The following is a 14,823-nucleotide window of genomic DNA, read 5'->3' as shown; positions in this document are numbered from 1 at the left end:
GCAAATGTACTCAGCTACTTTACAACACTGCTTCTGTTCATTTATGTGTCTGTATTCAGTTTATTAAGAATATGTTAATCTTATGATTTAGGCTACTTAAGGTTCTATCATAAACCAGATGTCTCTTTTGACAACAAGGCATGATGAGTAATAATAAATTAAAGTCCTGTTAGGAATTCCAATCCTTGATTTGATTTTATTAGACGTCATAAAAAAAACAACGCATGTTACATGTTTATCGGAGAAACATCAAGGATACAAACACAACAGAGTCATGAGACTTATTCCATTGTGGTCCTTGGTCTGAGACAAACAATACATTACAACAAATACAGGCAGTACAATAATAAATATGATCGTCGAGGGTAGCGAGTTCCAGTTTACTGATCCTCCAAATCTAAATAAGCATTTCCCATTTCTGTGGTGAACATGGGCATAGACAGGTTTGCAGTGCTGGCTCTGGTTAGGTGGGAATGAACTTCGCTAAGCTTCTGAAAAAGATTGCAAAGGTACACACACAGGAGCGCTGTTGATGTAGATGTTATGTACCAAGTTCAGCTGTAGTTGAACTGACCCTATACTGTATCTGCTTGGAAACGGTGACAATGACGAAGACACAGGAGGTGGAGCTGGAGGTGGCAGAATTGAGGATGCTACGATTCTCATTAGGAGTGACAAGGATCCACAGGATCAGAAATGACTACATTAGAGGATCCGCCCAGGTTAGAAGGTTTGGGGATAAGACAAGAGAGGCGAGGTTGAGATGGTTTGGACATGTGCAGAGAGGAGGGATGAGGGGTACGTTGAGTGAAGGATGCTGAATATGGAGCTGCCAGGCAGGCAAGAGGAGAAGAGGAAGGCCAAAGAGGAGGTTTATGGATTCGGTGAGAGAGGAAGATGCACAGAACAGAAACAGATGGAAACAGATGATCCGATGTGGCAACCCCGATGGGAATTAGCCAAAAGAAGAAGACTGTGTCTGCTCTCTCTCTCCCCGATGCTGAATCATATCATGTTAGAGCAGAGCAGAGGGGTGAAGCTCCTTCACCCCTCAAGACTACTGATTAGGGTTCATGAAAAATGAAGATCTAATCTTTGATAGAGGATTGTTGCTCATATCAAATGGTAGATAGATAGATAGATAGATAGATAGATAGATAGATAGATAGATAGATAGATAGATAGATAGATAGATAGATAGATAGATAGATAGATAGATAGATAGATAGATAGATAGATAGAACAACAACAAAATTCACAGTTTTGAGACATTAGTCCCTCCCTCGACCAAGCAGAGCGACCACTGACTGGAGGCCACTGCCGTGGCATTGAAAAGCCTCAAGGCTACCGGCACAAAGGACTGACCGAGTCTTTTGTTGTTCTGATTGGGGAAGATAACCCCGCCAGAACCCCTGGGGCTAAACTTCCCCACTACTTAATTCTGGAGGGGGGGAGGGGTTGCCAGGATAGCCTCCACCTCCAGCTTTTTCATTGTTCCCTTTCCAAGTACCTAGGTGTTCAGCCTAGGTACTTGTAGGTGTCCATGATCTCCAACTTCTCCCTGTGGATGGTGCTGGGAGCTGGGGGTATCCTTTGTCTCATTCGGTAGTCCACCACCAGCTCCTTGGTCTTTCTTGAGATAAGACCTTTGATGATCCCGCTGGGGATATCCAGGCGCCAAAGACAGTGATTACAGAAGTTAAAAACAGCAAGGGGAAAAAGTACAGTAGATAGATACAGCATGACAGAGAGACATCATTCAAGGTTCAAGGGTTCAAGGTTGTGCTTTATTGTTACATCTTGTGTACAGGTACATAAGAGTAAAACTTATTTCTTCCTCCAGACAATGCAGCAGCATAGATAATAACAACAACAATAATATTGATAAAACCGTAAAGACAAAAAAAAGGGAGAACATCAGCGTATGTGCAGTACACATGCATATAATCTTGGTATATTATGTACACCAACAGCATTTCTTCAGTAGCTGCCACAATACTTTATGTAAACAACTTCACAGTATATTCTATATACAGCAGATTAGTTAGGAACAGTTCAAGCATAATAGTACAAGAAAAGGACGCAGAGGGGAGAGGTGTGAGGGATGGGGGGGGGGTGTTAGCGTTTCCTTTTGTCTTGGTTCATTTTAGTTCTTGTCAGTTCGTTCATGTGCCTGATTGTACAGGGAAAGAAGCTTTTTAGCAATCTGTCTGTTGCCAGTGGCTCTGAGCCGTTTTCCATGAGGCAACATCTCAAACAGTCCATGGTTAGGATAGCTTGGATCCTTGATGATTCCGAGAGCTTTGCTGACACAGCGTTCGTCGTACAGGGCTTGGATGGGGAGAGATCACATCCACTGATGCGTTCGGCTGTCAGCACAACCCTTTGCATTGCCTTGCGGTTGCGGTCGGTGCAGCTGCCATACCAGGCAGTGAAGCAGCCAGTCATGCTCTCGTAGTGCCTCTATAGAAAGCTCTTAGGACTTTAGGACCCATGCCAGCTTTCTTCAGTTGTCTGAGAAAGCACAGGCGTTGTGGTGCTTTCTTCACCACCCGCTCTGTCTGCACTTCCCAGGTGTTAGTTTTTCTTACTATCAGTAAGTGGCAAAAATAAATAAATAAATAATAAATATTATTATTATATTATTATAATTATGAAATTATTAATAATTAAGATTTGCAACATACAATATACAACACCCTCGGCAGTGCTAATATAGTGCAAGAAAGGTAACAGTACAAGACAACACACATGCAGCATACTGTACTGGACTGCTTGTTATCGAGAAATTAGTCCACTGAGCAAGATGAGCGACCAACATGTGCCTCGTTATACTGACATCTTCATAGTTAACGGCACAAAGGACTGAATCATTCCCTCTGTTGAACCTTCCCACAATTTCCAAGTGAAGGGGAAGGATTAGAGTGGTTGTCCATAATAGCATCCAACTTCCTCACTACACCCACCTTCATCACCTCCTCCACCCCGTCCAGCTAGCTTTCCTGACCAGCCTGTTCGGGTTGCTTGTGTCCCCGGCATTAATGTAACCCCACCCCCCCCCCCCCCCCCCCCAACATGCAATCGCAAAGAAGAGAGAGCTAGCCATTACAGACTGATAGAACATCTGCAGCATTCCAGTTACACACACCGAAAGACCTCAGCCTCCTCAGAATCAATCAACTCCGGCCCTTGCTGTAGAGGGCACCAGAGTTGTCAGACCAGTCCAGTTGTTTGTTCAGGTGCACTGCCAGGAACGTGTAGCTATCCACAACCTCCACCACCTCCCCGTGAATGACTCTAGGGACTGGAGGGACCCGTTTGCTCCTGCGATAATCCACAACCATCTTCTTGGTCTTGCTGGCATTGAGCCGGAGGCAGTTCACCTCGCTCCATCTCGCGCAGTCCTTCACCACGTCATCGTTCTCCCTTGTGTTGTAACCTGTGATGCAGCTGACAACAACTGTGTCATCCTAGAACTTCTGGAGGTGACAGGTCTTAGAGTTGTAACGGAAGTGAGGTGTTGACGGTGAACAGGAAGGGTGACAGCACAGTGCCTTGGGGAGCACCCGTGTTGCTCACTAGCTCATCAGACCGGCATCCCCCATTCTCACATACTGCGGTCTACCTGAGAGATAGTCCGTAATCCAAACCACCATACCGCTGTCCACCTGCATCACTGTAAGCTTCTCCGCCAGCAGGTGTGTTTGGATGTTGTTGAAGGCTCTTGAGAAGTCAAAGAACATGATTCTGATGGTGTTGTTGTCCTTGGCGTCGAGATGAGTGTAGGCCCTGTTTAGCAGGATAGATGATTGCATAAGGATAATTCCTTTTCACTGGACGTTCATGAAAGTCCTTGCGGGCTTGTTTCCAATGAGGGCCTGTGAGCAATTAAGAGTCTTGCTCAGGGACAAATTTCATTTCATCGACACATATGCTGGCGTGGCCTGGAATCGTACCTGGGGCAACCAGGGCCTCTGGCTCCCTAGGCGGGCTCACTAACCACTCAGCTATGGCCGCCCCGCATCCTCCACCCCCATGTCTGGCAAGTACGCAAACTGGAGTGGGTCAAGGTGGTCACTCACCACAGGTTTCAGGTGCTAGCTCTCCACCAGGGCATTATTGTCCCTGTTGTCCCCTGTGATGCGGCTGACAATGACGGTGTCATCTGAGAACTTCTGGAGGTGACACATTTCTGAGTTGAAACAGAAGTCGGAGGTGTAGAGGGTGAACAGGAAGGTGAGACAGCACTGTGCCCTGGGGTGCACCCGTACTGCACACTAGCACATCTGACTGGCAACCCTGCAGTCTGACATATTGCCAGTGAAGATATCTGTAAGATAAGAACTTCCAACCCATCTTTATGTGTGTACTTGTGTTTGTATTTCATTTTTATCTTTGCCAGGCGGAAGGCCATGATTATGTTTTCACCAGTGTCCGGGCATGTGTGATTCCAGAACTAATCTCACAACCAAACTGCTGGACCAATCAGTGCCAAAAGTGTTGTGCACGCTTGCCAGTAGGCCAAGAAAGACACAGTACACCCAAATCTTTCAAATCTGCCTCATGGGGATCTACCAGCCCGCTTTATGTTTTGGCATATAACTCTTAAACCATAGATTGTACAACCGAATTTCTTTACCCCGGATTCCTTGGATCATGAGACAGATTTAATCCAAAACTCACACAAATCGCTATACATTATCTCTAGAAACATGCGATAAACATGTAAGCTAAAAAGAGAAAAAAAGAAGCGCTGCAGGGATCATTCAGTGGCTCTGATAGATAGGTGCTCTTTGGTGATACAGGTAGGAACATATGAACAAAAAATTAAGACCTTCTAGGTCGATATGCGTTGGGTCATAATTTGTTGCCTTGCTCTAAATAAATCTATATATTTTCTCACTTAAGACGGAGTGCCTTGGAATTATATTCTTTGTAAGTCTGCAGTTCACCCCTTTTTGGGGTTCTTCTTCTTTGGAAACCCTTTTTTTGTAAACATGTAAGTTAATCAGACTTCCCAGTTGATCTATTTCTAAGGCTCTGATATTCCCAGAGCCATGAAGGCTTTGGATATTACATACTGCATAAATTAGTGTATACACGTGTACATACACTGATGTTCTCTTTTTTTGCTCTTTTTTGCACTCTCTCGCTTTCTTTTTATTATTGTTATTATTATTATTAGCTATGCTGCTGCATTGTCTGAAGGAAGCCGAACAAAAATAAGTTTTACTCTTATGTACCTATTGTATACACAAGATGTAACAATAAATGGTGCATTTATATAGCGCTTTACATAGATTGTGCATTACATTCACCCATTCATTCATACAGCTTTGGTGGAGGAAACCATGCAAGGCACTAGCCTGCTCTTCGGAGAAATTACTCAAGGACACTTCGACACTAACTCCAGGGGAGCCCGGGATCGAACTGGAAACCTCGCGGTTGCCATCCAGTTGCTCTACCGGCCACTCTACCCCTGAGCCACTGCCGCTCCCATTAAAGCACAACTTTGAACCTTGAGGCTTGAACCTTGAGGGGCGTTTTTTCTACAACAAAGTAAAAACACTATCACGATCAAATCAACCCCCGAATCACATATTAATGTTTCTCTTTTCTTTTAGCATACCTCCAAAACAAGAGCTTTCACTTCGGGTGTGGGCGTGGCAAAATGCAATATCATTTGTATGATGTTGTAGTAGGCTACTGGAATTCAGCTGTTCTTAAAATAATTCTGCCTTTTAGAATATAGTATTGTGTTTTCTGTGATTTCAGAATGGTGAAGCTCAGAAGACATAAATGGAATGACAGGAACTATCACGCCATCTAGTGAATAAAAGGTAAGTGACACTGTTGGGCCTTATCACACATCAATGTGTGTTCCCAGACCACATCATATCACATGATCACATGGTTGTGAATAAGGAAAACATTGACTGAATTTACTAATTTACAACTAACCGACTTAGTTGTAAATACTATGTCATATTTTGCAACCTGACGTTTTTTTCTCAGATAAAAAAGTTATTACAAAAGTATTGTTTGATTTCACTGTGATTTTGAAGGCCTGTTAGTCCTGTAACCATATCTGCACCATCAAAGTTGATGAGAATGCAGGCTATCCATACCTTCACAGAATGATGTGTTAAGCCAACCCATGGATACATATGACTATGCAGAATAGTGTTCCAAACCACAAGGTATGATTTAAAAAAGATTACCTTGGAATGTATGTATCACTCAATAGATATCTGAACATCTGTATAAATTGTATATCCACAATGAAATGGACCTGTAGGTATCAATATCTGGTTACTGAGGAGCTAGTCTACTCTGTTTGGTTGTTATCGTTTAAAATACAATATATTGTTTCACTTGATAAGTCTTTTCACGAGGCTAGGAATCATATTTTACATCTTACTTTGGAACAGAATCAGAATATATATTGCTCACTGGATCTGAGCAAATTACACTTCTCCACAAGAGGGTAGTAGAGACCACAATACCCATCACAAAGCTGTAACTAAACACCTTAAAAAAAATGTAATAACACCTTTACACCTATCTATCAGACTCATTATAAAAGAAACTAACATTTAAAAAATAATTACACAGGCACAGGTATAGAGGCATAAGTGTTCAATTATACCCCCTTTTCTTTCCTATTATGCCTTTAAAGGTTATGCTCTCAATCTGTGTAGTTGTAATTGAACTAGCCCAGACCTTGACAGGCTGTGTGGTGAGGTATTCTGTGTGGCAACATGAAAAGATGGTAGGGGAAGTAGGCTATTAGATCTCCCTGTATGCTAATAATGTGAAATTAACCATTTGAACCTCAGCATCCATATTCAGAGGGGAACATAAGCCAAAAACAGCTGATCTACAAGCTCACAACGCGTCAATGCGTTGTGAGCTTGTAGATCGGCTATTTTTGACTAAAAGATTTGGTGTAGATGCATGAAGAAAAACGGTCCAAGTACAGAGCCTACTCGGGTCCAGTTACTGTAGTACTAGAGGGTCAAGACGGTCTAGAGGTTAAATAATTTTCTTTTCATCACTTTGTTGTATTTGGATTGAATAAAGTCAAACTGTGCACATAATAGCTTATCTCATCTCTCAGATCGTAGGACTGCCTTTATGTATTCATTTTTAGAAAAGAGTGTCAGGAAACCCAGGGAGGAGAGAGGAGAGACATGCAAGACATGATGGGAGTTGGGCACGAACTCGGGCCCTCGCAACCCACAGGGAGCATGTGGTCAGTGTACTAACTAGTTGATCTACCACCCCATGACTGCCTAAGAGATGCAGAGACAGGCAACACTGATGACTTTGTTGTTATAACATTACTGAATAGCATAATGAGGGAATTCAGAGAACAAATGTTAGTTACAATATGCAGCTAAGCTTACAATCAGACAAGAACTTGTTTTTAACATGAGGGAAAAGCATCCTTGAGATGATTTGTTGTTTTCAGCATGCCAATTGATATGCTATTTGTAAGCACAAGCTACTTCCTCACTAAGTAAGAAAACAAAGATTTGCCTGTGTTATCATTACACTTCCCTGGCTTACACCATTGGTGCATTTTATAAAAATAATTATACATTTTAAATTGACTTTTGAGAGAAAGAGAGAGACTAACCAGAAGTAGATAAACAAATTACACAAAATTAAATGAACATGAGAGTCAGTGTTTTAGGGTGGACCTTTCACTTTTATCTGATAAAACAAGAGAATCAGCACAAATCCATAAAATCACTGAGACAGTTTCCTTTATAAAACTAGTATAAATAATCACAAATACAAGTGCACACAACAACAGACAAACAAAGGTCAATTTGGTGAATTGCATATTGAATGCCTGTTTTGTGGAGGGGCAAAACAGGCAGATTTTAACACAGATATTGACAAAGGTCAAAAGGACGACAAAAAAAAAAGTCTCGCAAGGATCAATTAGGCTTAAGTCAAACGGGACAACACTTTGATCATTCAGTTCTACAGTAATAATTTGCAACCATTTCCAATCTAGCTTTTTTTTGCCAGTTATTAGCATAAAACCTTGGTGTGGCTGCCATGCACTGACATGTCAAGAAGACACTGACAAGGTCAAGGTTATTATGGCACTGTTGTGGGAACATTTTGTCTTCCTTAGTGTGTTTGAGACTAATGCAGTCTTTATTTTTCAATTTGCATGGATGGGCCTCTGGTATAAAAACATGTAGGAATCACACAGCAGCCTGCACACTAGCTCGTCGGCCTGAGAGAGATTGGCCCGTGCTAGCTCCCCATCCGTCTGTGACAGGAAGTCCCCCACTTCCGGACAAGCCATGATCTCTGGAATGTTGTAGCCTCTTTCGTCATCACCTGAAAAGAAGGTGGATACTAGATTAGAGATCAGCACAAGCCAAGATAAGAGCCAGTCCTAGACGTCATGGTGCAGTGTTATCTCAAAATCTAGCTTGGTAACTTGGAAAACAAGGTAGTCATGAATAACCATCTTGCAGAGAAACCACAACATTACAGCATTTGCACGAACAGTCATGTTTTTGTCAAGATAGAAATTATTTGCACATACAAGTCAATACTCAAAGATAGTGACTGCAAGCTCAGGTCAAAAGTACACTTTAAATGTACACTTCTATAGCACTTGTTTATGATCTCAATTATGATAAGGCAAACATAAATCTGTCTCACCGCATCTGTCTGCCATGCTGTCAAAGAAGAGCCAGGAACGAGTGTCAGTGCCGTATTTTACGAATGACACATAATGACTAGTTTTAATACAGAGCACAGCAAACAGCTGCATCATGTGCCTTGGCACAGAGTTATCAGAGTGCATCTGTGGTGGCACTGCCAGAGCTCTGGGGCAGTGGCCCTGCCGCAATCGATGGGTATGCACCTTAAGAAAAAGTAAGAAATGTAAAAAGGGTCATACTTGTAGTAGTGTAGAAAAACAACATCAGTCCTTCAATTATGTAACTTTTGTTGGATTTAAAGCCATATGCCACAGCTCTGCTTACCTGTGTATTGCAAGTGGAGCAGTACTGTTTGATTCTCCCTGGTTGGAGTTTACAGTCTGGAAGACATTGAAGACATTCGATCTCTGCCACACACCCACAGACAAAGCATTCTCTTGGAGCTGTTAGGGAGGGTAAACAATCAAGGTATGAACCTCCAAACCTGTGTCTACCATTAAAAATACACTCAGTCTAGATGGTCATATACTTTCAAAGGGACTAAGATGAAAAAAGTGGAAATCCAGTAAGTATCCAAAAGTAAAAGTTGTCCTAAAAATATTTAATGTCTTACTCACAGTTATATAGCAGATCTGTGATGTCCAGCTCTGTGGAGGGGATTATGTGGGGGAACATCTTGTACTTCTTTCCAAACCTTGGCATCTGCACAATTAGACAGGATGGAGGCTGATGGAGGAATAGTGGGGACAATGTCAAGGGATTAAGCCTGAGTTACTTGTGTGAGAGTGCACTGAAAATATCCTATCTAGCATGTCACAATATGTCGCTCTGGGGCGCTTTAGGGCGGCCATAGCTTAGTGGGTAGAGAGGCCGCCTGGGAATCAGAAGGTCACCAGTTGGATTCCCAGCCCCAGTCAAAGTGTCGAAGTGTCCCCGAGCAAGACATCTAGCCCTAACTGCTCCCCCCTAAGCGCTCAATATGACTGTCTAAGCAGCCATCAGCTGAGTGAAACCGAAACAAAAAATGCGGCATTAATAATGTCTACATTATTATCATTATATCGCGCTGTGACGCATTGTGAGCTGGTAGATCTGTTATTTTCGGTGTGTGACACCCACATGCAAAGTATAAATCAAGCTTAAATATACTGTATATCATATCTTTGAAAGATCACATAACAGGGCAGCCCAACCCACCTCCTCAAACTTCAGGTCACATGAGAGGAAAGACGTGTCCAGCAGTTGTTGGACGGTGGGCACCTGGACCACCTGCTCTTTTTCCAAGATGATCTGGAAGGTATAGGCCCCCTGAGAAATCTCTCCTCTAGATCTAAGAGGATAAGAACTTTAGAGACTTGAGTTTGCAAAGAGAAACGGGACAGGTTATCATTAACGGATCAGTTTCATACCTGAGTTTAAGCAGGGGCTCCATGCAAAGTCCCTTCTGCAGGAGAACTGTGATGAACTCCTCAGGGTCTGCAGGAAAGCAGTATCAGTATATGTATATTACAATATACATGGCTCCTTAAACGTAGGTTCTGTTATCTTGAGATGCAAGGTCAAAATATATTTTCTTGATCGTTCCTTGAACACTTTCTATCATAACAATGAAAACAAAACAGGCTCCAGGCACACATACTGTACCTTTTTCCTCTGTGAGGAAGGTTTCACAGCCCAGCTGTTTACGGAATTTCATCACACTTTCAGCAGGAACAAATCCTTGTCTGAATAGAAAACAGTAGCAATCAGTGCCAGCACAGGAATGATACAACAGCATGCACAGGCTAAATCTAACAAGAACGCACACGCACACACGCGCACACACACACACAGACTCACCATCTCATGCACAATAGCTGCATGTATTTCATGTTAGTGCAGCTAGACCTATCAATGTTCTGTAGATACCATATCAATAAAGCTAATACAACAAAATGTGTTGTTTACCCAGTTGGAAAACAAATCATCATGCCCTTATTTTGCTAACTTGAGGGTAGTAGAGTTATAATGTACCTGCGTAAACGGTTGATGATTTCTTTTCTGAGAGTGCAGGATATGGGTTGTTCTGTGTCTGTTGGTTTGCGGGTGCTGCAGACAGTATCCAGGGCTGTGGATGAACTGAACAGACTGTGTGGAAAGAAAAATTCACTTCATCAACATGGCACTTGGATGTTGCAATTTACTGTTACTTGTTTTTTTACGCAAGTTGTGTGAAATGAAATGAAATGAAAACGATCCCAATACTGTGCCAATAAAGTAAATCTGAATCTGAAGCGGGTGCTACTGGAGAAGCACAAGGCCTGTGGGGTGCTGCTGAACTTGTTTTACCTGAAGAGTGTGGCATCCAGGTAACAGGAGTTAAAGTGACCCTGAATACCCTTCATTCTTCCCACCAACAAAGACAAGGCCTCTGATTCATGTATAGGGGGTGCATCCTCCTCCAAGTCATCTGGGGGGAAAAATAACACAAAAAAACACATTGTTATAGAATAATTATGTCCCAATATAAGTATGTGTCAAAACTATACGTGTGCATATACATGTGCAACCTGGAGATGGTTCTTTGGGTTTCAGGCTCTCCATATATGTAGGGGGGCAGAGAAACCTGCCGTCAGGGCTGCACTTTGTAACTGGCATGAACAAAGCCCTGTTCCCTTTGCAGGAGAAATATCTCTGGCCTCCGTGCATCCCATCAGAACAGCCATTTACGTCATAGTCCTGAAAGAGTGAGAGTCAAGATAAAGGGTGTAAAATCCAACATAATCCTCTATTATGCATAAAGGGCAACGTTGCAGATTTTTTATCTGAATCGTATTGTTCTGTGAGGATGACATGAAAATCTGACATAACACTTCTTAATTAAGTTCTCTGCCTGCCTACAGTATGCAAAATAATGTGTTTTAATACATTTTACGTAGCCAAGCGAGCGAGCTCTCAACACAGAACACATCAGAAGTTAAGTCCTAAAGGGCCATAGCCATTATTTACAGTAGCTTGACATTATGACATACTTGACATTACTGCCGATCATTTTCCAAAACATACCAACATTTCTGAGGAAGCCATTAATTCCATACATTTTAATACGGTATGAAAATCAGCTTAATCCAACACTGAACTTTATGGCTTTATTTTTGTCGAAGATACACAGATTTGTATGGTTTTATTTTGGTGAAAGTTACGATACTTTAACTTTTCAATGACTATTGAGAAAATGTAAACAAATGCCAGATCTAAAAATAAGGCTGTTAACGCAGAGGCTGTGAATAGAAAATTGCATGTATCAATGGCAGGATGGTTCTTTAACTCACCAATTCAATTCCTGCCGATTCATTCGTTTTTCCTGGGAGGACTCCCATCCAGCGGATGACTCCATATACAGTGACCCCTGTATTTGATGTCACTTCCACTATGGACCCTACTTCTAGGCGAATATGGGAACCGTTGGGGCTTTGACTGATACTCTGTACTTCAGGATTTTCCCTCATTTGTCGTGCACGTGATCCAATACTTGGCATGGAGTTGATGCGTGACACTGCCTTTCGGTTTAGACCTGGAGGTTAAGGGACAACAACCATAGTTATTATGAAGTTGTATATTTGAAGCAAAAATTTGATGTTTTAGGCCACAGTGGCCTTCCTCAGGTGCTGGTTCCCAGCCTTTGCACGTTCCCACCTTTCACGCTTTGTTTCTCACCAGCACCGTTTAAGATGTGTGTCTGACAATGACATTTTATTGGTCTTGTGACGGTTTTTGTGCACCGTCACATGCCGCATGCCATCAGATCTCCAGTAAACATGCCACAGGTCTAAATATGAGGTATGCAGACTGTGAGCACACAATGTACACAATGCGATAACTTGGATTGAATCTGCATTCCAGAACACCTGGGGCCAGTTTTTCAGGTTCTATGTACAGTAGAGGACCGCTTGATTGGTGCCCTCACTGTAGTCACAGGTGCTTGGGTAAACCTTTTGTGTGAGAGATTATGTTTCTGTTGAATAAAAGGGTTTACTTAAGCCACTACTTACCTGGAGAATTCCGTTTTGTGTTAAAAACAAATATGTTTACATTTTCCAACAATACAGTTATGTGGTTATACTGTACCTGCAGAGCATTTGTATTTGTTTTGCTATTTAGACTTAAGAGCATCCTTCATATCATTTTGCATACACTTAGAAATTGTGATTATTTGTGTTATATGTGATCAATTGTTAATTGTTTATTTCACTGTAACGTCTGCTCCTTTTTATAGTATTTTTCTTAGAAGATTAGTACCTTGTGGTCTAAAGACATGCAAATAAACAAACAGTACTGACCCCCAGAGTGGCTGTCTCTCCAGTGAAGACCAACAGGGACAGAATAAGCAGGGACCACCTGGATGATGTCTGCTGCACTGAATAAGGGAAGAGGGACAGGCTTCTTGGATGATGAAGTGTGATCAGACTCCTGTAAAAAAATAAAAAACAACCTTCAGTTAAAAATAAATATATCAAATACACGATGGCGACATCCCTGGTTAGAAGACTGCTAACTAGGGATGTTAGGGATGTTATCCGGACAGGTGACTTTTGTGCCCGGACAAGTGAATGGAAAATGTACTCCGAAGCACAAGTGCCTCAAAAAGTTAATGTCAAGCCCTGGAAGTACATACATAGTAGTAATAATATACTTCATGTATTATAACTGGATACATTTTCCTTTTTGATATAGGCAGGTCTGAGGTCACGCAAGAAAATAACATTCTCGTCAACATATCTCACGGTATCATGACTGACAGGCTCACAATGTACTCTGTAATATTGCCAATTAAAGACACACTCACCACAAATTCAACCTCAAAGCCAAGCATTTGCAGATCTTCTTGGTTCTCCTTCCTTCCGATCTGCATAAGATTCTTCACCAGCCCTGGCATGTGTCCTTTCTTGTGCTTCACCACCACAAGGTCATCCTGAGACAGTTCACAGATGGCAGTAAACAGCTGAGGATTACACAGCAGCTCCAGGCGTTTGCTTGACGGGGACACGAAGAGAAGAAGCTGGGCTTGGTGGCGGGTTAATGGGTACGTGTCCTCATTCCTCACGACCCCCCCACTCTTGGGGCTGCCCGCATTGCTGCCACTGGTGTACAGCAATCCCATCAGTTCCCCATGCTGCATCTCTGCCTCCACACGGCCAATGCATCCTCTGGAGAAGCCTTTCCTCGCCTTGCCTCTTGTCACAATGAAGAACTTCTCTTTTCCTCCTGCTTTGGTCTCCATGGGACTCCTTGTTTGCGCAATACAGTTTTCTGCAAAAGTTGAGGCTGGCAGACAACCTGTGGGGCAAAATTATAATTCTAATAATTTTCACTGTATTGTGTGCAAAGTCATTTCAGAGGATCTAAAAAAATTGATTATATTTATATCAAAGAGAAGAATGAAAGAAAATTCATAATTGGTGACAAGATATTTCAAATGAACAGATGTGACTTTCAGTTGAATAATCAATTCTCATCATTTTATAAGGGTCATACAAAGCATTACAGTAAGGATAATATTCTGCTAAATAATACAAATTACAACATTGTGCTAGCCTAAATCTGCCTGACCATAGGCTGGGATAAAGACACAGTTTGGTTCTCGTCTGAGATCAGATGGCAGTCAAACTAAAAGGTTTCACTGCAACATTCTGAAACACAGATGATATCAGCAGTAGGCTAATATATAGGAAGATCTACTTACTCAGGGTTTTTCAAAAGCCAAGTGCAATTATTTAAATGTCAGACATTCTGTTATCGGTGCAGTACGAGCCGATCGTCTGAACTCCTCACAAAGTTTCTCTGAATGAGGAAGTCTGCGGTCCCAGTGAGTTGATATAGTGACCTGGCAGTGACCGGCGACGCCTCCTCAGTGCGTGCGTGCTAGCATGTGCGCGTCGCTGCCCTGAGCACAAAGTGTTACAGATTGGAAGCCGGTAGACTGGAAAGAGAGCTTGCCTTACTTCATCTAAAATGCTCCAAGTGACACATCATTGCACGTGACATACATGTACAGTAATATGTATGTGCCATGTTCAGGTTGGTTGTTACAGCAGGTTATATAGACTAACTGACTGATATTTCGATAGGGAAAGGGAGGGGGGGGGGT

General features: G+C 42.2%; 1 protein-coding gene across 2 annotated transcripts; it reads right to left on the bottom strand.

The window, feature by feature from the left end:
• Positions 1-7,693: 7,693 nt before the first annotated feature.
• Positions 7,694-14,510, bottom strand: cyld2 (cylindromatosis (turban tumor syndrome) 2). 2 transcript variants are annotated; one of them, XM_080424657.1, is made up of 14 exons: positions 14,419-14,510; positions 13,522-14,012; positions 13,016-13,145; positions 12,008-12,249; positions 11,246-11,414; positions 11,025-11,145; positions 10,710-10,823; positions 10,341-10,420; positions 10,106-10,172; positions 9,894-10,026; positions 9,314-9,422; positions 9,021-9,139; positions 8,695-8,899; positions 7,694-8,364 (listed from the first exon to the last, which is right to left on the bottom strand). In XM_080424657.1, the coding sequence occupies exons 2-14, from the start codon at positions 13,954-13,956 to the stop codon at positions 8,183-8,185; spliced, it is 2,106 nt and encodes a 701-aa protein (XP_080280783.1). In that variant the 5' UTR covers positions 13,957-14,012; positions 14,419-14,510; the 3' UTR covers positions 7,694-8,182. The 2 variants fall into 2 exon arrangements, with proteins under 2 accessions (XP_080280783.1, XP_080280784.1); XM_080424658.1 differs by having other exon boundaries at positions 14,415-14,459.
• Between the last annotated feature and the right edge of the window lie 313 nt (positions 14,511-14,823).

This window comes from Gymnoscopelus braueri, assembly GCF_963280865.1.
Source record: "Gymnoscopelus braueri genome assembly, chromosome: 3".
Taxonomy (NCBI): domain Eukaryota; kingdom Metazoa; phylum Chordata; class Actinopteri; order Myctophiformes; family Myctophidae; genus Gymnoscopelus; species Gymnoscopelus braueri.
The sequence above is the reverse complement of the archived record's forward strand: the minus strand, read 5'-3'. Positions and strand labels throughout refer to the sequence as shown.

Excerpts from the sequence above, each read along its gene's own strand:
- cyld2 (XM_080424657.1), bottom strand. The coding sequence starts at position 13,956 with ATGGAGACCAAAGCAGGAGGAAAAGAGAAGTTCTTCATTGTGACAAGA. Across the intron at positions 11,415-12,007 it reads AATCGGCAGGAATTGAATTG|GACTATGACGTAAATGGCTG; the intron begins GTGAGTTAAAGA and ends TCACTCTTTCAG. Across the intron at positions 10,824-11,024 it reads CTGGATGCCACACTCTTCAG|TCTGTTCAGTTCATCCACAG; the intron begins GTAAAACAAGTT and ends CTTTCCACACAG.